Source organism: Neoarthrinium moseri, assembly GCF_022829205.1.
Source record: "Neoarthrinium moseri strain CBS 164.80 chromosome Unknown scaffold61_Wmoseri_CBS_16480, whole genome shotgun sequence".
In the NCBI taxonomy this organism is placed as follows: Eukaryota; Fungi; Ascomycota; class Sordariomycetes; order Amphisphaeriales; family Apiosporaceae; genus Neoarthrinium; species Neoarthrinium moseri.
Window position 1 is genome coordinate 178,917 of NW_026055175.1, and position 21,672 is coordinate 200,588.

Here is a 21,672-nt window from a genome sequence, read left to right on the forward strand (position 1 = left end):
TGCTTGGCCCAGAATCAGGGATGCCCAGTGGGGGGCTAGGGAACTTGCTGTAGGTAACTCGGGGGTTAACTTGGGCCATGGGGCGCCTTCTTCCAGCTGTCAATCTAGTGGGGTCAAGTCCAGGCCGCCGACAGAGCTAAGCCTCTTTCTTCTTTCTCGCGAGGTCCCATATCGAAACCCCCCATCCCCCCCCTTTTATTTCTCCCATGCTGTTATAAGATGACTTATGAACCAGGTGGGTTTCTTGGTGGGTGGTTCTATATTGCGACCAGCGTTGCAAGATGCGCATTCGGCTCTGCGAATTGTCCCTTGAGCAGCGCCGAGGCATAAAACAAGATGACAGTTCATTGATCATAACAATTTGACATCTCCATGTTACAGGCAAGCATACAAGGATGGATGAGCTCTGTAGGCGACCTTTGCCAGTGCGGCACGGTGTTGTGCAGCGAGGTGAGAGAGGATATTCCAAGGTATATTAACAGCAGTCAGGTTGATAGTAAGTCATGAATGGACTGGGCATCTAGGAAAACATAGCTCTCTGGGACGTATTGCGACAGTAACACACATATATGTATTTTTATATGGATGTATGTAAGAATCTACTTGGCTGCCTATCAAAGGTTTCTGAGTGCTTGCGGACAGGCAGTGTACTTTAAGTTCGTAAGTTCATAAGTACCTAGTTTAGAGTAGGTATTGGGTGAGTCTTGGGAGTCTTGACGCTCTCAAGGCACTTAACTAGGCACTTGACTAGGCACTTGACTAGGCACTTGACTACTCCGTAGGCACTCCCCCAATGAGCCATCACGTGCGGCGTGGCCTGCCCGCCCATTAACGCGAAAAGCTTGGACGTCGCGCGTCGTTGGAGGCTGGCAGGCGCGAGGCCGGCGGGCGGGCAGCGGGCGTTGGCGGGCAACACCCAACTTTTTCCTCGTCCATATCGAGAGCCCAGCCTTGCACATCGCTGCACCAAAGCTGGAGCTCGACCACAACCCACTCACTCCCTCATTCTCTCCTTCACCATCTCCTGCGGCCTCCACGTCGCCATCCTGATTCTGGTCCCGGCACTTGTCGCAGTCGTCGGCCGCAGTTGCGCATCGTTGCAGTACGAATAGCTGCCGTGGTACAGCTCCCAGCTCCATCCGACGGCGACTGGAAGGGGCACCCGTCGCAAACCCGCCCAGGCACCGGAACAGCCAACAGCGTTGCGACCCGGCACCTCGGTGGTGTGTAGAGATTCAACATGTCGGCCATGTGAGTACGCTTCCAGTTCGGCAGTTGCAATTGCCAATCTCCTTGTGTCCGATCCCCATCCCAGGTTGCACTCTCTCCATCTTGTCTCCCCATCCATCTATTCATCCGTACGTGCACCTCTCAACAGCCCAGCTGACCGCCATGGCTCCCGGCAGAGAGAGTTTCGACAACATCTACCTCGACCTTTCCAAGGACAGCGGGAAATGCCGGTTTTCTGAGAACGGCCTCGGCTGGAAGCCGTCTGGCGGCGGCAACACCTTCACCCTCGAGCGCGGCGAGATCGCCAACGCCCAGTGGAGTCGCGCTGCCAAGGGCTACGAGGTCAAGATCATCAAGCGGTCCTCCGAGATCGTCCAGATCGATGGCTTCCTCGAGGAGGACCTGTCGCGCATCAGCAAGATCTTCAAGAACTGGTACAGCGTGAACCTCGAGACCAAGGAGCACGCCCTGCGAGGCTGGAACTGGGGTAAGACCGAGTTCACCAAGGCAGAGCTGGTCTTCAACGTCCAGAACCGCCCCGGCTTCGAGATCCCCTACTCGGAAATCACAAATACAAACTTGGCCGGCCGCAACGAGGTCGCCATCGAGTTCGCCGCCTCGGACGAGGCCGACACCGGCACCAACGGTCACCTCGGCGGCGCGCGCGGCAAGGGCAAGAAGTCGGGCGCCGGCGCTGACCAGCTCGTCGAGATGCGTTTCTACGTCCCCGGCGTCACCACCCGCAAGGAGACAGAGGGCGAGGAGGCCGGTAGCGACGCCGAGGGCGGCGAAGAGAAGAACGCCGCCACCCTGTTCTACGAAACCCTCATCGACAAGGCCGAGATTGGCGAGACCGCCGGAGACGCCATCGCCACCTTCCTCGAGGTCTTGCACCTCACCCCCAGAGGTCGTTTCGACATCGACATGTACGAGAGCTCCTTCCGCCTGCGCGGCAAGACATACGACTACAAGATCCAGTACGACCACATCAAGAAGTTCATGGTGCTGCCCAAGCCCGACGACCTGCACTGCATGCTTTGCATCGGCTTGGATCCCCCCCTGCGCCAGGGTCAGACGCGCTACCCCTTCTTGGTCATGCAGTGCAAGAAGGACGAGGAGGTCACCATCGACCTGAACCTCACCGAGGAGCAGCTGGAGGCCAGCTACAAGGACAAGTTACAGTCACACTACGAACAGCCTCTGCACCAGGTTATCACTTACTGTTTCAAGGGCCTGGCCAACAAGAAGATCGTCTCCCCCGCAAAGGACTTTGTGACCCACAGACAGCAGACGGGTATCAAGTGCTTTATCAAGGCGAGCGAGGGCTTCCTATACTGCCTGGAGAAGGCCTTCATGTTCGTCCCCAAGCCTGCGACATATATCTCCTATGACCAGACCGCCAGCGTCACCTTCTCTCGCGTAGGAGGTGCTGTCTCGACGCTTTCGACATTCGATATCACCGTTCACATGAAGGGCGGCAGTGCTGCGACCCAATTCAGCAACATTAATCGTGAGGATCTGAAGGCGCTCGAGGATTTCTTCAAGCACAAGGGTCTGCGGGTTAAGAACGAGATCGATGAAGACGCCAACCTGATTGCGGCTGCCCTACGTGATAACGCCATGTCTGATAGTGAGGACGAAGTTGTAGGCGCACGCGCTGACCGCGGTTCTGCCGATGAGGATGAGGAGAGTGTGGACGAGGACTTCAGAGCAGACTCCGAGTCGGATGTCGCCGAGGAGTACGACTCGGCCCACGAGTCGAGTGGTAGCGGTAGCGGCGAGTCTGACGTCGATAACGCGGACGAGGAGATGGCGGATGCTGACGACGAATAAGGGTGTGTCATTTTGGTACAGTGCAGGGCTGTGATGACTGCATTGGGTTTGTCACGGGGGCTACGCGCTCCCACTGCGCTTCGGCGATGACTCAAATTAGTCTATATCATGGCAACCTATGGAATGTGACCGGTTGCTCGAAGCAAGCACACGGCGTTGGTTGGTTACGCGACATAGTTTTGTTGTCGACAGGAAAAGAGCATTTGTGTTTGGCCGTTCCAAGAGACGCCCTGTGATAATCTGCCTCTGCCCCAACCTGCAATGATATATATACAGGTATGGGCGACGTGATCATTCGTGACGCTGTAATCAACTGTCAACCAAGGCATGGTTCTAAGATTTATCGAGCTACTGCAGCCCCTGTGATGCTTTTGTGACTCCATGCTAAACATATCCAGAACCCAGAACCATGCCATGAACAAGCTTTGGGTACTCTGCAGCCCGAATAGCACGCTCCTCACACATGAAAGCAGTCTCCTAACATCAAGTCAGAACCCACATCAGCTCTGAACGAGCATTGCATACTTCTTTGTATTGTGGTTACGCTATTACTGTCAGGGAAGGCTATGAAAGATTGTACACGATTAGTTTCACTTTTTTTACGCTTATTTAGACAGAGTCTTCGAACTAGTAAACAGCCGGCATTGCTACCAGGAATGGAGGTCTTATTCAACGCAGAGAAGCGCTGAAAAGTGAACTCCTACAAGCGACATGATCCTATGCAGGTTGTTGATTGGTCTTCGCGAGCTCGGGTGGTAGGCATAATGCTGGTTGTCGATTAAGTGGGGCGGTCTCACCAGATGGCAACGCTGGTAAACATTCCCTTTACATGGTGACAACGATTAGACTGGGCTAGACAACTCGCTCTTGGCTTTTAGGTTCTGGAGTTTGCGAGGCAAGGCTTTGATTTCTAGGACTAAGAGACAAGGCACAGATCACTGAGAATCACTCGAGTTGTGGCGTCAAAGTCTTCAAAGCGGCGTAGACTTGTACTAGTTAAGCAGGCGACTTGAAGCGGCCCGTAGGCCGCCGTTCAAGTTTTCCTAATTTAGAACCCAAGTCAACTTCGAAACTACTCACAACCTAGCTCATAAGATACGGCATTCATACTGACAGAGCAGCCTACTCAGTTCAAGCTTGAGTTACTCGCCATCTTCAACAGAAAGTAAGGATTCCTATGCCAAGGCCCAACCCCGGATCAGGTCGCCCAATCATGCTTGTGGCATTGCGTTGTTGAGGACGGGGATGCCCATATTTTTTACTTTTGGTAGAAAGGTTGTGGGTTACCTATGGCTCAATGCGCCTGGAGGATATACAACGATTGGGCCGTCACAGCGCAGGCTCGTCACTCGAGTGCGGCCGGGCAGGTTACCACAGCAAAGGACGTGCAACACAAGAGATGATGCGCATATTATTATTACTTACATGTGTACACCGCATAATGAGGTGATCCGGGTAGCTAGCTGCTTCAGAAAGATGGCCTACTGCAGGCCTGCGGAGCTGGGCAGTCCATAGTAAGCCTCGAATGCTCCACACAGCTTTGGGGGGACGAGCAGATACGGAGCGCCCGCCTTTAGCCCCATGAAAATGTTCCGAACGGGAGGTCGACTTCTATCCTTCTGGAGTCGGAGCTAGCTGATGGACCATGGCAATTGGGACGGGACGATGCGTCTTTTGCGAATTGCGATCTCATCGACGCTTACGGGATGGGAAACAAACATGCGTTGTCGTGGCGAGAAGATTGCGCGCAAGCATTTCAGGCGTTGGGATAGTGGCATGTCCCTGTCAAGGAGTGGATTGGTTCTCTACGGCCTTGTCCAGGGCAAGAATTACAGTGTACCTAGGCGTGGTGTCGAGGTCAATGCCGAGCGAACGAAGGGGGAGGGGGCAGACGAGGCAAGGCGCCCGGGCCGGGCAATGGCAGCAGCAACAAGAGACTCAACACCTGGGCAGCAGAGTGGTGTGCCCGGCAGGCATAAGAGAGAGGGAGAGAGAGCATGGATATGGATGATAGGATGGGATGGGATGGCGGCAGGGCGGGCTGAAAGTTGGTCGGTTGAGGGGGCAACGGCGGCATCAAGCACAATAGCGGGGGAAGCTGTCGAAACCGGCGGCTGGCCTGCATGTCTGTTTACACGTCGCAGCCCCCGGGCCAATCAGCGCCCGCCGCCGCCGACGTCTCACAGCTCTCGGACATGCAACCACAAACATAGAGCTCATAATAGTCGACTCGCTTCGCAGACCTCCAGCTCGCCAACGCAACCCTTCTGTTCGTCCTTCTCACAAGGGATTTCTCTGGCAAGTGGTTATATCGATTTTCGATATACCCCCTCGTTGCGTTGTGTGATTTCCCCCCTCTGCAAGCTGGGCATCGCGACCTACTCCGTCTATTCCCTACTATCTGCTTTCCGCTTGACTTGACCTGCCGGTGTTGCTCGAGCGCAAGCTTACTAGCACCGCGCCTTCGCCCTGTACAGCATCCATCGCATTGCATTTGTCCACGTTGCAGTTGTTTACTGCAGAATCGCACCCAACAGGCGGTCTTGCTTGGCCCGGCGTCCATCCGTTGGTCAACCGTCACGGCCTAGAGCTGTCCCACCACGACTGGCGCCACCGCTCTGTGTGTTCCTCGAGTTGAGATGAGCTGGCAGCTTTGCGACAACTGATCAGACATATCAACTACCAACATGGCTTCCGAGCAGCCGGTAAGTACAGACTGATCGCGCCGGCGTGGATCGGACGGACATCTCATTGACGCATCCCATATAGGTCACGCAGCCGCTGCGCATCTCCAAAACACCATCCTCGCCGGGCGTTCCACGCCCGCTCTCGGAGATTCCAGCGACAGAGAAGAGGCGCAATTCGCCAAGCTGGAACCAATCAACCAAGGTCAGTTACCAACCAGCCCGTCGCCATGATTCACTGCCATCGAGGATAGCTTGGTCTAACGCGTGCGACATCTAGAAAATGGCCCTCAACACCGACTCCTCCCCATTCCAGTCTTCGCCCCTAGACAGCACCACTTCACCACGCCTCTTCTGGCAGAGTCGTAATGGACCTACCCAGAGTGAGAACGACCTGTATGGTGGCCGGTCAGGGTCGCCATCCCCAACGCGGCGCACATCGATCGAGCGCCTGCAGAAGGCCTCGCGCGTCAAGAATAGCACCATGTTTGCCCGCGAGCAGAAGCAGGAATATGACCCGACACGCGTGCCCACTCTCGAACGACCACTCGCCAAGGTCCAGGGCAATGCTTATGGCGGCACTGGCATTGCTGGCTTCCGAGGCCACGCTCGCAGTGAGAGTCAGAACAGCATCCCAACACTCTATAGCCCATCGCGGACCATGACGAGCCCCAAGCCCATTTTCTCACAGCCTGCGACTCCCAGCAGAGAGCAGGGCTCGCCAATCAAGTCATCCATGTCGACATCGCGTTTCAAGAGCAGCCACGACTCTCAGTTTGACGTGTCCTTCGACACCTCCTTCGACGAGCGCGAGCTTCCCCTGGGCAAGACTCTCAACCGCCACATGAAGAGCGTCACCTTCGACAATGCCCCACCTCAGATCAATGAGTATGAGATGGCTACGCCTGACATTTCCTCCATCAGCTCCAACTCTCGCGAGGGCAGCTATGACACCGAGGAAGATGACGAGGAGCACGCCTACGGCCTCTATCATCCTGAGGACGCCGACCTGCATGAGGATAGCTTTGACGCCACTCTAGAAGACACGGACAAGACCCCGGTGGTCGGCCCCGATGACTGGCGTCAAGACAATGAGCCTCACTACGAGAGCAGCCCCATGCCTGAGGCTGCGCCTTCGCAACCTGCTGCTGCTCGCCCTCAGCATGGACGAACTGACTCGTCTACTTCTTCCGGCGAACATCGCCCCCTTCCTCCATTGCCGGGAATGGGTCACCAGAGGACACAGTCAAACTCCTCCAATGGCTTGTCTGCCACAGCCGATCGCATGCTTGGATCTCAACGAGGCCTGCCCTCACCGCCTCCAGCAGCGGCCAGCAAATCTGAGATCCAGAACATCGGAAACGGCAAGATGTCGTTGGAAGAGCGTCTGAAGCTCATGATGCTTTCCGACGAGACCAGCCCTAAGGCGTCTGATCAGTCGGCAAAGTCTTTCGCAGAACAGCAGCGAGAGCGCCGCATGAGACGAGCTGGGCCTCGCGATAGAGTCGGAAGCCCCACACCTGAAGCTGAGGTCGCCGAGTCTGAAGCCGGTGAAGAAGATGACACTGTGGGCGATCTCTCAGCCCTGGAGATGGACTACCAGCTTCCCAGCATCTCTCGGCAGTCTATTCTGAGCCGCGTCAATGGCAACAAGGCCTTTGAGCGAGAGTCTGACTACACCTTCAACTCTTCCCCTGCCCCATCAAGCCCTGAACGCCAGTTGCCCTACGACCCTGATGTTCCCATCGCTAGCATCGAGGACTCAGTTCTTGAGGATATCACGGAGCAGAGTGAGTCTAGCGTCATTCTTAATGGTGCGGATGATAAAGAGAGCGATGTCTTGGATCTCTACCAGCGATCCGAAGACGAACAGTCGGAGGCGGAGCAGGACGTTCAGGATGATGACACTGACAGTCATTACTCAGATGAGGCCCAAAAAGCACAGCTGGGAAGTCCCGAGGATGACTCAGTCACTACACCTCGGGCAGCCTCACCAGTGCACCCGGAAGGCATCATAAACTTCAGTGCTACGCTACCCCAAGTGCAGAACGGTGTTAAAGACACGGAGTTCACCCGCAGCTTCCAGACTTACATGCTTCCCAAGCCAAAGGACGGGGATGCTACCACCCATGTTGAGAGCCTTAAGATGGCTGAAGCACAAGAGTACCTCCAGCGGCCTCATACCCCAGAACAGCCACCACCTAGGGGCTTGTATGATGGCTCGGGATGGGGCGAGCCTGAAGATGAGGAAGATATGCCTGGTACTCCCGAATCCGTCATTCACCACCCGGTTTCTGACGATGAAGAGGAAGTTGAAGAGGAGATTGAAGAGGAGTCGTTTGTAGAAGAGGAGGAAGTGCTCGAGTCACCAGCCATTCCCGAACGTGTCGCCACCATCAAGGCCTCTGGATCCAAGCTCAAGACACGGCCGTCCGCCACCCCATCCGACCTTGAAACTATGCGGGAAGCACGCCGGCAAGTCAGCCGTGAGATCGCCCCTGCTATCCCCACGATCCCTGAGAGGCACCGAAACCGAATCTCTCGTGATTTCGACGCCGAAAAACTCGAAAGCGCTGTAGACCGCCGACCCAGCTTGAAGAACCGTAGCCTGACTTTGGATCTTGACTTGGGTCTCAGCCTTGATCAGGACTTTGAGAGGGTCATCGAGGCGCAAAAGGTGGCATTCCAACAACTCTCCTTTGAAAAACAGTTCCTGGCTGCAAGTGAAAGCCCTACAAGACAAGTGTCTGGAACTCAAGAAATAGTCGTGGCGACTGACAAAACCCCCGGTCGCACCCCAAGTCGTCGACGATCTCGCGAAGCACATCTCAATGCTAACATTACTGCTCGTAAACAGCGCGGATATATCATGCGTCAGAACACCAAAGTTGTCACTGCCAACGACAAGCACTCTGACGAAAACATGAGAGATGGCATTCGTTCTGCAGGCAACTCACCCGTGAAGCAGACAGGCCGGCCGCGGTCCTGGACCGTCGAACCATGGAACGGTAAGCAGAGACAGCGCAGCATTAGGGGCCGCCACGGACCCAGCATGAGCGGTCCGGTTCCCCCTCTGCCTGGACAGGAGAGCAATGCCGCTGCCCTCAACACTCTGGCTGAAGAGGAGCCGCAGCCTGAAGCAGCGACCGAGGAAGCCGGAGAAAGAGGAAGGCTCTTCGTCAAGGTCATGGGCGTAAAGGACCTTGACCTCCCCATCCCAAAGAGTGAGTTAATTCATACAGCACCCACATGTTTCCGTCAGACCGAACTAATCGCTAGTAGACGAACGCACCTGGTTCAGCCTTACTCTCGATAATGGCGTGCACTGCGTTACCACTGCTTGGCTCGAAATGGCGCGCAATGCGCCAATCGGTCAGGAATTTGAACTCGTCGTGCCTAATGATCTCGAGTTCCAATTGACCTTGAATGTCAAACTTGAGCGTCCCGAGCCCCAGCGTCTCCCGGCTTCGCCAAGTAAGATGACAAAGCCCAAGACATCAACATTCTCCCGTGTTTTTGCCAGTCCCAAGAAGCGGAAGGAGATGGAGGCTCGCTTCAAGGCAGAGGAAGAGGCATATGCTCAAGCTCAACGGGACGCGGCAGCTAAGCAACGAAACGTCGCTCCCACAGCATGGGATCTCCTCTCCCCATTGGCTGCCGAAGACGGCAGCTTCGCCCGATCCTACGTTTGCCTTAAGGAGCACGAATCACGATGCTACGGCCGCCCGTACATGGTTGAGATTGCTGCGTTCAATGAGTGGGCCACCGAGGAGGCTGGCTTTGCCAGCAGCGTCAAGAGCAAGCGCGCCGGAACTAGTACCTCGGTTGTTCGTAAGGCACCCTACAAGATCGGCAAGCTCGAGATGCAGCTCTTGTTCGTCCCCAGGCCAAAGGGCTCCTCGGATGATGACATGCCGAAGAGCATGAACTCGTGCATCCGCGAGCTCAAGGCGGCCGAGGAGCGGCTGAGCCAGTGCTGGGAAGGTCATCTCAGTCAGCAGGGTGGCGATTGCCCAGTAAGTTCTCACCCCTCATTCTCAGAACATATAGATCAGAAAACTAACATGGAGATAGTACTGGCGTCGTCGCTATTTCAAGCTCGTTGGTACGAAGCTTACTGCGTACCATGAAGCAACTCGCCAGCCTCGTGCCACGATCAACCTCTCTAATGCCAAGAGGATCATTGATGACCGGCGGCAGTTGACACAGCCAAACACCACTGGCCGAGATGGCAAGCGCCGCCGCTCTGCTTTTGCAGAGGAAGAGGAAGGCTACATGTTCGTTGAAGAGGGCTTCCGCATCAGATTCAACAACGGCGAAGTTATCGACTTCTACGCCGACACTGCCGAAGATAAGGAGGGCTGGATGAAGGTCTTCCACGAGGTTGTCGGACGTGACGGTCAAGACGACGACGGCAGCGGTAGCACAAGGAAGAAGTGGTGCGAGCTCATCCTTAAGCGGGAGGAGGCCATGCGGAAGAAGGCGGAGGGCCGGCGCACGCATTCGAGGACCAAGAGCATGATTATCTAAGCAGGCTGTGCCTGTCACAGACTGGCCATGGCTTGATTACGAGTATGTTACGCCCGGTATGATATCGGCGGGCTACGATCTACGATTCCAGGACGAAGCTCATGATCATGCGGCGTTCTTTGGCTCCCCCCAACCCCCTTCCCCAGTATATCTCTGCGTACCCGTTTGTACTTTCAGCCTTCCGAAACCGGATACGAGCCCAGTCATTTTTCATCGTCAACTTGAAGATTGGCGACCAGGTCCTTCTCCTGGGAAACCCCCGTGCTTTCTTGTCAGGCCACGGGAAGCACGACAACTGTCACATATTTGTCTTTTTTTTCCTTATTTTGCATACGCAAGTATCGGAGAGTAAAAAGTTGTTTTTTCCATGATACGGCATACTCCACCATACTTGATACACAACACAATTCACCAAGACCGTTTTTTGTTTTCGAGGCGGCGGCGGAGGGGAGAGGAGAGCGAAAGCGAAAGGGAGAGAGAGAAACAGAAGATGAGAGTGAGAGTGAGGATGAGAGTGGATGGAAGTTGCGATGGAGCTGCGCTGCGTGTTCTTTTATTTTCTGTTCTTCTTCGGATAATGGACGGCGGAGTTTCACGGTCGCTTCGTTTGGTCCTATTGGACCGGCACTCTTGTGTATGGAGTATAATACATCAATTCAGAAATTCTTCCAATGTCTGCTCTTGCTTGTTGATTGTGCACGCATGGGCATTGTCAATCAATGTTAGATGCACTATTACCTCAGATACTTGACTCCTCGACACACCGCAAACAAATCGCATTGTAGCTCCTTCCAAGCATCTTGAGGGTTCTGCTGTGATTCCAACCTGGCGACGCTCTTGCGTTGACCAGTCAGAGCAGAGGACTTTGGTGCTTCAGGCTGCCCTCAGAAACGGTCACCCACAGTGAAGCTCTCAGACATTCTTCATCGTCAAGGGCTCGATATGAATGTGCCGTGTCATTCACCTTAACTCCCGCCCGGGTTTCTTAGCTTCGCATCAGCCTCCACATAGAACCAAAAACTACGTCGGATCTCCGTCACCCACCAACGTCTCAGGCATTGGCATCGTTTCGCCAGCATCATGACGGATTTTGAGAAACAAACCACCCCGACTGCCTGCCGAGCTGCGCCAGCAGATTTGGGAGCTCGCCATCAGCCCCACGCTCGTGGTCTTCAACCCAGCGGGCCAAGAAGGTGTAGCATTCCTGGCACATCCGGTTGCTCTTTGTCAATGATGAGAGGAGAGCGTGTGGGCTTCGTGAGCTCTGCAAATCTGTAGCAGTCTCACTCGAGTACCTGCTGGAAATGGATCCAGCCAGTGGCGAGCAACACACTCAACTCAAGGCGGCATGCCTATTCGGCTCTATCGTCCTAGTCCGTCAGCAGGCCGTTGTCATATTGTTGGAGCACCCTCTCTCGAGACGCACAACCCCGGCGTGGAGCCTGCGGCATAAAACGAAAAATCCCTTCCGTTCTTACACGCCTTTATATGATATCGAGATGGGGGCGACCATATTCCGTAGCATCTCGACAGTCATGCTCAAGTACAGGGACGATCTATTCCTCCTCGATTGCGCCGTCACGTTGAACGGTTGTCTGGAGGGTAAAATGGTGGTAAACAAGCAGCCCACGAATATCGCCAAAAGTCCAAATCCACGGCGCGCCAACGCCGGAGTCAACGGTGTGCAATGTGCGCGAGCTTCAGCACTAGAGCGGACACTCACCACCCCCAGCCCCTCCCCTCCCGGGGGCCAGGACGCAGCTAGAGTTCGCTATCTGTCCTTCGCGCGCTGTCAGCGCGTTTGAAAACTATTATCGCACAGGACAGGAGGAGACAGAGGGTTCAGGGAACATGTGTCTCAACTGGTTCTCCCAGGGACAAGAAGTCCTACGGCTACAGAATTCAAGAGCTGGAAAAAGGTCGGTGTCAAGTGATGGACGTAATTTCGCTCTGATTTGAACGACGTTGGTATCAGCTTACTCCTTTCAGAAGTATGGTGTGCCATGGTTAATACATATAAGCAAAGGCAACTTCCTAGACCTGAATCAAGATATGAGTTGAATGACTATACTCGTGGGTTCCCTGCTGCTTCGCTCGTTGACCTCATCAAGGCTGCTTGGGAGATTGTGTATTTCGTACATGAAAGAGAAAACCCTGATTCTGGTACATTACCCAGAAAGACCCTCCCTTCTAATGCCATCCGCGCCCGCTCGTAGTTTCTTGAGCTCGCCGTCTCCCACCCGAAGCCTCTTGGGGTCAAGCCCAACCGACAGGATGGCCTCTTCGAACTTGGGCATATCGTCAGCCGAGGCGGCGACCTGGGCCCAGCGCACGGAGCTGTCCCTGTCGACGGTGAAGGCGCCCGAGACCTGCCACCGGCTGCCGCTCTCGGTCGGGCGGTTCCAGATGTGCTCCGACTTGCCCAGCTGGAAGACCTTGTAGAGCGAGGCCGGGCTGAGGACGTGCCAGGTGTTGGAGATGCCCAGCCCCCACTGCGCGTACAGCTCCCGCTCGTGGTCGACCACCATGGTGACGTCCCAGTTGCCGCCCACCTGGATCACCCAGCGCTCGGTGGCCTCTTGCGACGAGTGCGAGACCGCCACGCAGTTGAGGTCGCCCTTGTAGATGGCCGAGATGTTTGTGAGCTGCTTGAAAGTCTTCTCTGCAACTGCGTGGGGATGTCAGTATCCGGAGCACGTGGATAGTATTGTATTGAAGCTGTCCACTTGTTTCAAGGTCTGTTGATGCACCGAGTGTAGCTATTATTAAAACACTGCTTTCGTGATGCCATCTAACCATTGTGATAAGACTAAAAACAGCATTCCGGAAGCAGATAAGAACCGTGGCCCTCTATACGTCGCTCTGTCATATGCAGCCCGCGTTTGGAATTGGTTGCCATACTGTACCTTGGTGGCATGGATTGCAGGTGCTTAACCTCGGTGGGTCCCCGCCTTCCCAAGGTGGCGCGTAAAAGGAGATATGGGCAGAAAGGGACGAGAGAAGAGGATGGCAACGAAACGTGAACTTACAGGGACAGCCACAGTGCCGCAGAAATACAATCAGTGTGGGTTTATCAGACGGAAGGGTGAGATTCTCGTTGACGGGCGCCTTCTCGCCAGCCTTGGGTGCCGGCTTCACATCCTTGGGCGGTGGTGTTTTCCACGAGTCCCATTCCTGTGCGGCAGACATGCTGTGCTGCTGTCGCTGTCGATGGCGATGGCGACGGCTTCAGGTGGATTCAAGGATGCGAGTATATGATTTGCGGGCTGTTCTTGGCGTCTTCGGTGTTAATGGGCTGAATGAAATGACGGCATAACGTCGAGCTTGAGCGTGAAGCTTTGGATGGCGCCGGTCTGATGCGGCTGCCAATTGTGGACAGCCGCCGGAACTTCGATCGCCACACCCACCCACTTCGAGGCCGATTTTCAAGAGGAGTTTCCGCCGATGATCCTGGTTCATGATCCTGAGAGAAATCATAAGCTGCTACTTGGGATTCTATCCGTTTTATCCTCTATCCCCCATGCTTACGCATGAGTGCTGGTGAACCAGTATGCGTGAAATCATCACCCTGCAGCTTGGGCAGCAGAGCAACTACCTAGGTACCCACTTCTGGAATACTCAAGTAAGGCCGGCCATTCAAGCAGCTGAACCCGACAGGCACTGATAGATACCCAGGAATCCTACTTCACGTATGGCCAAGAGGAGGAGTCGCCTGTGGACCATGACGTCCATTTCAGGCCTGGCCTTGGCGCCGACGGGACGGAGACGTACATGCCAAGGACGGTGATATACGATCTGAAAGGAGGGTTCGGGTCGATGCGGAAGATCAATGCGCTCTATGAGGCCGAAGATGGAGAACCTACTGCGTTATGGTATGGACATGGCGTTATGAAGAGGGGTTGTACTTGCTAACGGGACAAGGAACGGGCAAACGGTCGTGCAAAGGCAACAACCTATTGGGCAAAGTGCCTATCAAGAGAGTCTCGACGCTGGCACCGCGGCTCCCGAGCTGACGTCAAGTAGCGTCCGGTATTGGTCCGACTTCAGTCGTGTCTACTACCATCCCAGGTCCATTGTCCAACTGAACGAGTATGAGCTGAACTCATCTCTGATGCCGTTCGAAAAGTGGGCCATGGGCGAGGAGCTTTTCTCCTCACTTGACAAGGACCATGATATCGTGGACCGAGATTTGCGGCCATTCGCCGAAGAGGCGGATCATATGCAGGGACTTCAGATCATGACCGGTATCGACGACGCCTGGGGCGGTTTTGCCGCCAAGTATTTGGAGCGACTCAGAGACGAGTATGGGAAGATCCCCATCTGGGTCTGGGGACTCCAAGAACCGGTTATGAACCTACCAAGGGTAAGCCGGCCTTCTTGCAATCAGCGACTTCACCGCTAACTCCCCACAGGAAAAACGTCTTCTCCGGCTTGTAAACAAAGCCAGAGCTCTTGCCGATATGTATTCTCAGGCATCGCTCATTATCCCACTATCTATCCCACAGAGGCTACCTTCGAAGATCTCCCTAGATCGGTCTTCTCTATGGCAAGTGTCTGCTTTGTTCAATGCAGCCATTGAGAGCACGTCGTTATATACCCGCATTAGGACGTCAGACCAAGTGAACTCTACCTCGTTTGGCACCGCCACCGACCTACTCAATGTCTTCGGCAAGCAGACCATCGCGAACCTCCAGTTCAGCTCCGTAGACCCCCCCAAACCTGCACACAATGGCACCAATGGAGGTATGGAGTTTCCCACTGGGAGAGGGGAACTTTACGATAGCCTCAACGCCATGGAGTATGAGGACCAATCCGACGAGGGGCCCCAGAGTGGTGTTGCCTCCTTGGATGTTAACCTGTCGTCGCTGGATGGCGGTATGCCTCCGCCGGTGGGCTTCAGGCCGCGGAGAAAACCATACCTATTCTCTCAGCTGACCACGGTGAGAGGGGACGAAGCCTCGAAAGCTAATGACCTAGATGAGGTAGACGATGAAGATCGTGGCCGTGAACGGCCAAAGACTCACCGGTGAGTCGTCGGGTTCCTCCCTCCCCCCCCCTATAGAAGAGAATCCGACACCTTCTCGGATGCTTGTGGGTACGCAGCGCTGACCTCCACGATAGGTTCAAATCGAATCTGTCTTTCCCAATGCTAGATAGTTATCCACGCATCTTCCGGGATAGCGACGAAAATCGTCTGACAGAACCGTTGTCGATACGCACCGTGCTTTCGGCAGACTCGTCGGTGACGGACAACATGAAGGGTCTGCGAGCGACAGTAGTACGATCGATCGGCCTTGAGGATAGGGAGGACATTGGCAACGAACTAGCCGAGATTGCCGAAGGATACAATGAGGGTTGGTCCAGCGGCAGCGACGATGACGAGGATGATTAATGGGGTTTGAAGCGTAGTTGTAGGGCAGGTCAAAAAGTGAACTTGGACAATGACTGAGAATACCTCATGAAACAGACTGACTAAATACCCCGAAAATCAAAAAGAAAAAGAAAAGGAGGAGTTCTGTGCTTCTTTCGAAAGAGGTACAGCCCACGGTCAGGGGTAGTGGCTTGAAAATAGTCGGGAATCTCCATCAGTATCCATGAACGAGTTTGGCTCGCATGATATCAAACAGAAAGCTCTGTATGCATATAAAACCGTATGACTATGAATGTTTTGCGGGACGTAACCGTTCAGTATCGTTAAGTCTGACCAAATCATTTCCATCGATTCGCCAAGCAACTTCAGGAACGTCCTGACCATCGTTTCAGTACAAGCGTAAACCTCTAGACCTGATATAATGAAATTTTAAATGTCTTCTATGTCCCAGAGATGTAACTTTCAGAAACGGCCTGCATAAACGGTGTGGTCAAGTTCGTGACGATGCTCAACTAGAGCAGCATGCGCATTGTTTGTTTGTATCCTTCAAGGCATCACCGACAGCCTGGTCATGTCTTCAAGCTTCATAATTTCAGTCGTTCGGAAGCGTTGACTTAGTAGTGTAGACTTTTCCGATTTATAAAGCTGACATGCGATCCTCCAATTTTTCTTCCGTCTTATAGTTAATTATGCGTGAAATTAGAGTGACTGGCGGTCACAATTTTACTGAGTATCCTATGAGCGGAACTATTACATGCGGGAATATCACAACCAGAGGAATGGAAGTGTACAATTGCAGCGCACTGGTAGATATTACGTGCCACCATATATTACCTTGTTGGCCACTTTAGGAACCATTCAAGTTATTTTGCTCCTGGGTATTCATATCAGATCACCCGCAACTGGGACTTTATCGATGTATAGATACAAGACATTCTTCATATCCAGATGTGTCATAAGGCGACGACAGCTACACCTACGGCCGATGCGCCGCCCGATTTACGTTCCCAAGTTAAATCTGGGTATTATCCTGACCAGAGATATCCAGAATAACGCCATACACAAAACAAATGACCCGCACTGTTTTCATCGATTTAAGCCAGACCCATCAAGATCAGCAGCACTCGCGCTCTGGAAGCTATTTCGTAGTCCATGACGCAGGATCACACATGTCCATTCACAGGATGGAGCTCTTGCCACTCGGAAACCTGGTCTCCCAGACCGAAAGCGGACCCTTCAGGAACAGAGCGAGACGCGGTACTTGCACATCGGGCAAGATCTACCTAGACTACCACGTCGACATACACTTCACACACCACAGTAAGCGCGGTACACAAGACCCTGACGACCGAGTCCTCTGCCAAGGGTCCAACTTGGACTCCTCGACCATGGACTGGTTTCCTTGTCCAGTATCCGCTGATCGTCGACGAGCCAGAACCATCTCACGGTGGACCAAGCCAAGGGATCTATAGTTAGTGCCCTGGAGACCCATTCGCCCAGCCCATCCATCCGGCTTTCTTCTGCGGATTCTAGGCTTTATGCCGCAGCTCACACCCTACAGGCACCATCCTTGGACCTCTGAACTATCGCCAGCTTGCTAGCTCTCGGCGGAGGGACCCCCTGGCGGTTTCAGAAGCCGATCCCTTCTGGACGGGCGGTGGAGACCGGTATATTCTCCGGTAGAAGGGCCAGCCCTGCTCACGCGGGCTTCTGCCAACGCAGATCTGGGTCTTGGACGCGAGGAACTGGGATGGAAATGTGGGCTGGCCTGTTGTCATGATTCGAGAAGGTAGCAGACGAAGCTCGAGGTGGATGTATGACATGAGGGTTGCCACGAGGGGAGGGAGGGGGGCGGGAGGATTGGGAGGCGAACGCTCACCTGCAACCCACCTCAGCAGAGGCAACACAGCTGAGGAAAGGATTTCTGTGAGCGTCGTGTGATCCAGTTCAGGATCTTGATGACTATACTGTGTACCGCCAAATTCCCATATCGCTGACACGCTTGTGCCAGCAGCGTCCTTACGGTCTTGTCGGCTAGCTAGCGGCGAGCAGGTCCGCGTCAGCCAAACAGCGAGAGGAAGCGACTCGTGCTGTAACGGCAGAGCCCCCATCTGTCATGGTTTCAGATAGCCCATCCATCTTCAACAAACACGAACAGGCCAAACATACGGATCGCAACCTGCCCCACCACTTGGGATCGAGAAGCTAGACGACGATGGATGTTTGAGCGTGAGCGAACTGGCATCCTCCAACGCCATGTTTCCTGGGCGCGCGCGCCTGGTGCGGAATTCCAACCGGAGGGGACCAAACGAATGGGACCTGTGATGCCAACGCCAAGAGGACCCTTCGTGATGGTAGGCGGTACCGACAAGGTGAAACACGAAGAGCGCAGAGCACTGGCCAAGCGCCAGCATCGACATGGGCAACGAGTTCGGGCTATTTTACCCGTCTGGTAGCATCAAGCTGGATCATGCCCGGCGGTGGCTAGGTTGGGTAAGATGTGTAACTATGCATTGTCCGTTCACACTCTCGTCACCGCGCTTGCATGTGCGAAGACGCTGCCCCGGCATGCTGCAGGCGCCAGGCTCCTATTGCTGGCATAAATCAGCAGTCCATGTTCAATGCCGAATGCGGCGGGCAGGCCCTACCCTACCCAGCTGTGCCCCCAGACAGCCCGCTGCCCAGCAGAGCCGAGTCTGCTTCCTGTGCCGGAGCCGCCGCCGCAGAGGGCAATTCATTTAGCAGCCGAACCGTGCTATGCTGCTTGCCGCCGAGCCTCGTAGGGAGGGAGTCCTCTCCACGATCTCGCCGGCACTACCACACGCCAGTGGCCAGCGAGCAATCTATTCCAAACCCCGGGCCCGAACCTAGGCCGTGGGGTGAAGTCATTGAGGCAGATGTGATGGACCCTTGATTCTCTTTGGCGGGCTCTCGGTATAACCTAAAACAGGTTGTGGGGAGCTCTATAGAGGTCAGCTCGAGACTAGGCGTGACTGGGTCGGTTGCGGAGCATGGCTGGGCTGGCTGTTGTGGATTGGCTTGGGTAGCTTTCGTACGAATCGCCCGTCGAGCTGACATCACGACGTTCTTCTGGAAGGGGGCCAGAAAAACCTGCGGCACGTTTCAGTAGTCCCAGAATAGCCATAGCCAGGAACATGAGACAAGACGCCATGAAGCCATGGTCGCCCTGAGGGTGGGCTGCCAAGCATTCGCTCCAGCGCACGTCCTCCAGCGCGTCCACCTGAGAGGGAACGTGCCCTTTTGCGGCTGTCGAGGCAAAGAATGTCATCAATTCCGCCCGGGTGAGTCCCTGCGAAGAAACGGCGCTATGTTGCTGGAGTGAGTATATCCCTGCGCAAATGCAGGTCGGCCCTTCTGGTCATCGCCCCGGATCCTGCAACGATCTCAGGAACACCAATTGGGAGCGCCTGCACCCGCTGCTTGGCCGTTGCTACATAGATCCATTGTACCTTGCAACCGAGTCCGCTGATACGACCGAGAGCAGGCTTCAGAGTCGAGCTACAGTGGGTGAGCCTTCGTGAGGTGCGTTGACATGGGGTTGGGATTTTGTTTCAACAATGCTGTCTGATAACGATCCCATCGTGAGCGGTGTTTCAGCACCTGCAATGGCAGGAACCGGTAGAGAGCAGATCTTCCATCACGGACGATCATCTTGCCGTCTAGCCTGGGCGACCTTCATGCTTGCATCTCGGTAACTGCCCGAATGACGAAGTACAGTTCGTTGGGTTGAGGCCGTATCCAGCATACAATCCTACATGATCTGAATCATCACACCTGTGTTGATCTTTACTTTGAGGAGTGCACAGAGGGCAGCTACCTGACAGCACACCCCACCAGGAACGTATACTACCCGGCCTCAAAGTCATTATACCTGGCTTGCCTGATCACTGGTGCATTTCATCTGAACAAAATAACCCGGTCTTATGCATCTGATCAGTCGGGAGTACATAGTGTTTGACAGTAGTTGTGATATGATGGCCCCTGCCAGAGCCGCCGTGTCGTCGTCTTGCTATTGGCCCGGCACCAGCAGACAAGCATAGTCCGCTGTCGATACCCAATCCCTTCCCGGCGGCTTGTCAACTTGCGGGTAGTGTTTTCGTTGACGCAGGTACACGCAATCAGCATCGCCAGATCTCATCTTCGGTAGCAACGAGGATACACCCGTGGACTAATCTGCAGCCATCCGGCGGGCAAGCAGGTCGTCTGGGAAGCGGCCAGCGGATAGAGCAGAATCAGTGGATGAGAGTTGCTGCCGAATTTCTATTTCTGGTTTGCACTCCTCCACACGAAGTACGGCATAGTCAAGCAAAGCTCGAAAGCAGCCAATCAGGCGGCCGAAGCGCCTGCACTGCAGGCGATACGCAAAGGGGCGGTCATGAGCTCTTCAACGGTGTCATTGGTTCGTGGAACAACCAATTGGTGGTGCTCCTCGGATGCAAAAATTAAGCTTGGTCATAGTGGCCGACGGCCGCAAGGTGAAACACGACTTCTCTCGAATTGCACTCAAGCGCCAGAGACAACTCCGTCTGGACGACAACATCTGTCTCTGGTAGGAGGGTCACACGACGATGCTCACGATGGAAGGCTGCCTGTAGCTCATTGTGACGCCTGAATGTTCCCTTCAAACATCACGCGCTGTCTTACCGGCCCCAAAGGCTGAGCGCCCCCGACCTATCGTAGCATAGTAAGAAATTCGGATGTGTTGGTCTGGGTCCAGATGTCGCAGCCGTCGGGCGGCGGAGTAGTAGTATACGGGATTATCACATCACAGTCATGATGTGCGTTATCCAGGCATGCGCATGCATGTGTTGCGTGTAGACTGCGCCAGCGCCATACCGGACGGAGGATCGTGAGGCTTGCTGACGAGAGTGACGAATTGTTTCGTGCAACAGTTGAGACGAGGAACATTCCTCCTAGATCTGATCGGGGATCTTTGCCGGCGCACGCTTGTTTGCACGCCTTGCCGTTCCTCTGTTCAGGACCTGAAATTGCGGAGGAGCTCTGCGTCCGACGATGCTACCCTAGCGCTGTGGAGTTTCGCTGCCAGGAAACAACGCTTGCCTGAATACGAGCACCACCAGCGCCCTTGGGAGCTCACATCCGGTAAGGCGGGTTGCGAGGCTCTTGGGAACCGATTACTCCAGTAGGAATAGTTCGCGTGCTTCAGCGATGAGTTCATGCAAGGGTAACGGGACGATCAAGCAAGCAGATAGGGCCTAGCACGTTGCTATGGCGGGCTTTGAATGCTGCCCATCGTCGAGGCGCGATATGTGATGGTTTCAAGTTTCGGCTTATGCTGGTAATGCCGATCAAACAGGGCCGCCTACCTCTTTGGGACTCGAGCTGCTTGCTCGCGCATGCATCAGCGTGTGCACGTTCGGGCCTGGGGCCGGTAGAGGCTGCCCGTGATCTCCAGCTGGCCCTCCGGTTTCTCGACATTCGCTGTCACTTGACCGCCCGAAAAAGTCAAAGAGCCATACGCACGGAGGGCAACAGCGGCTGCCACGATATTCGGACGGGCGCCGTCGACGTCAACGTGTGCATGCTGCGCTGCGTGTTTGACCCAGTGGCCTGGAGCACAACCAAGCCCGTTATCTGGTTTGGAAGCGGCAGGCTAACGGGCCAAAGTGGGATTGTCCAGCGCATAGCTACAGGCCAAGGAAACTCTGGGCTTCTCAGAAGAGAAGCAAATTCTGGTCGAGAGGCCATAGGCAGTCGCTCACAGCCCCCCTCCAGCGAGAGCAGGGACAAAAGATGCTCCAGTCCAACGGCTTCCGACTGCTACAATCGTGATACGCAACTAGCCATAGTACCTGGCTTTCTACTGGTGTAGATCCATGCAAGAGAATTGTGACTTTCCTAAGCCACAGCAATCTGCAGGTTGCGCAAGACTTTCCCCCCAGCCATGCGATAATAACCACTATGCACGTCGGCCATCGAGTGGTTGGAGATGATCAGAGTGCATAGAGAGAGCCACGGCGCGCGGAGCTGTGGTTCGTCCAG

The 21,672-nt window shown here is 54.7% G+C and overlaps 4 protein-coding genes across 4 annotated transcripts; 3 read left to right on the plus strand and 1 right to left on the minus strand.

The window, feature by feature from the left end:
- Positions 1-1,392: 1,392 nt before the first annotated feature.
- JN550_010997 (uncharacterized protein) lies at positions 1,393-3,063 on the plus strand (the record flags this gene model as incomplete). Its single annotated transcript, XM_049309314.1, has 1 exon — positions 1,393-3,063. The coding sequence occupies one exon, from the start codon at positions 1,393-1,395 to the stop codon at positions 3,061-3,063; it is 1,671 nt and encodes a 556-aa protein (XP_049167088.1).
- A 2,687-nt stretch (positions 3,064-5,750) lies between these two features.
- Positions 5,751-10,277, plus strand: JN550_010998 (uncharacterized protein; the record flags this gene model as incomplete). The annotated part of the gene is made up of 5 exons (XM_049309315.1): positions 5,751-5,768; positions 5,833-5,952; positions 6,028-8,971; positions 9,030-9,763; positions 9,822-10,277. The coding sequence occupies 5 exons, from the start codon at positions 5,751-5,753 to the stop codon at positions 10,275-10,277; spliced, it is 4,272 nt and encodes a 1,423-aa protein (XP_049167089.1).
- Positions 10,278-12,445: 2,168 nt separating this feature from the next.
- Positions 12,446-13,466, minus strand: JN550_010999 (uncharacterized protein; the record flags this gene model as incomplete). The annotated part of the gene is made up of 2 exons (XM_049309316.1): positions 12,446-12,945; positions 13,307-13,466. 2 exons carry the CDS (start codon positions 13,464-13,466, stop codon positions 12,446-12,448), a joined length of 660 nt encoding a protein of 219 aa, XP_049167090.1.
- Positions 13,467-13,827: 361 nt separating this feature from the next.
- On the plus strand, positions 13,828-15,669 carry JN550_011000 (uncharacterized protein; the record flags this gene model as incomplete). Its single annotated transcript, XM_049309317.1, has 5 exons — positions 13,828-13,876; positions 13,945-14,149; positions 14,199-14,640; positions 14,690-15,303; positions 15,399-15,669. The coding sequence occupies 5 exons, from the start codon at positions 13,828-13,830 to the stop codon at positions 15,667-15,669; spliced, it is 1,581 nt and encodes a 526-aa protein (XP_049167091.1).
- Between the last annotated feature and the right edge of the window lie 6,003 nt (positions 15,670-21,672).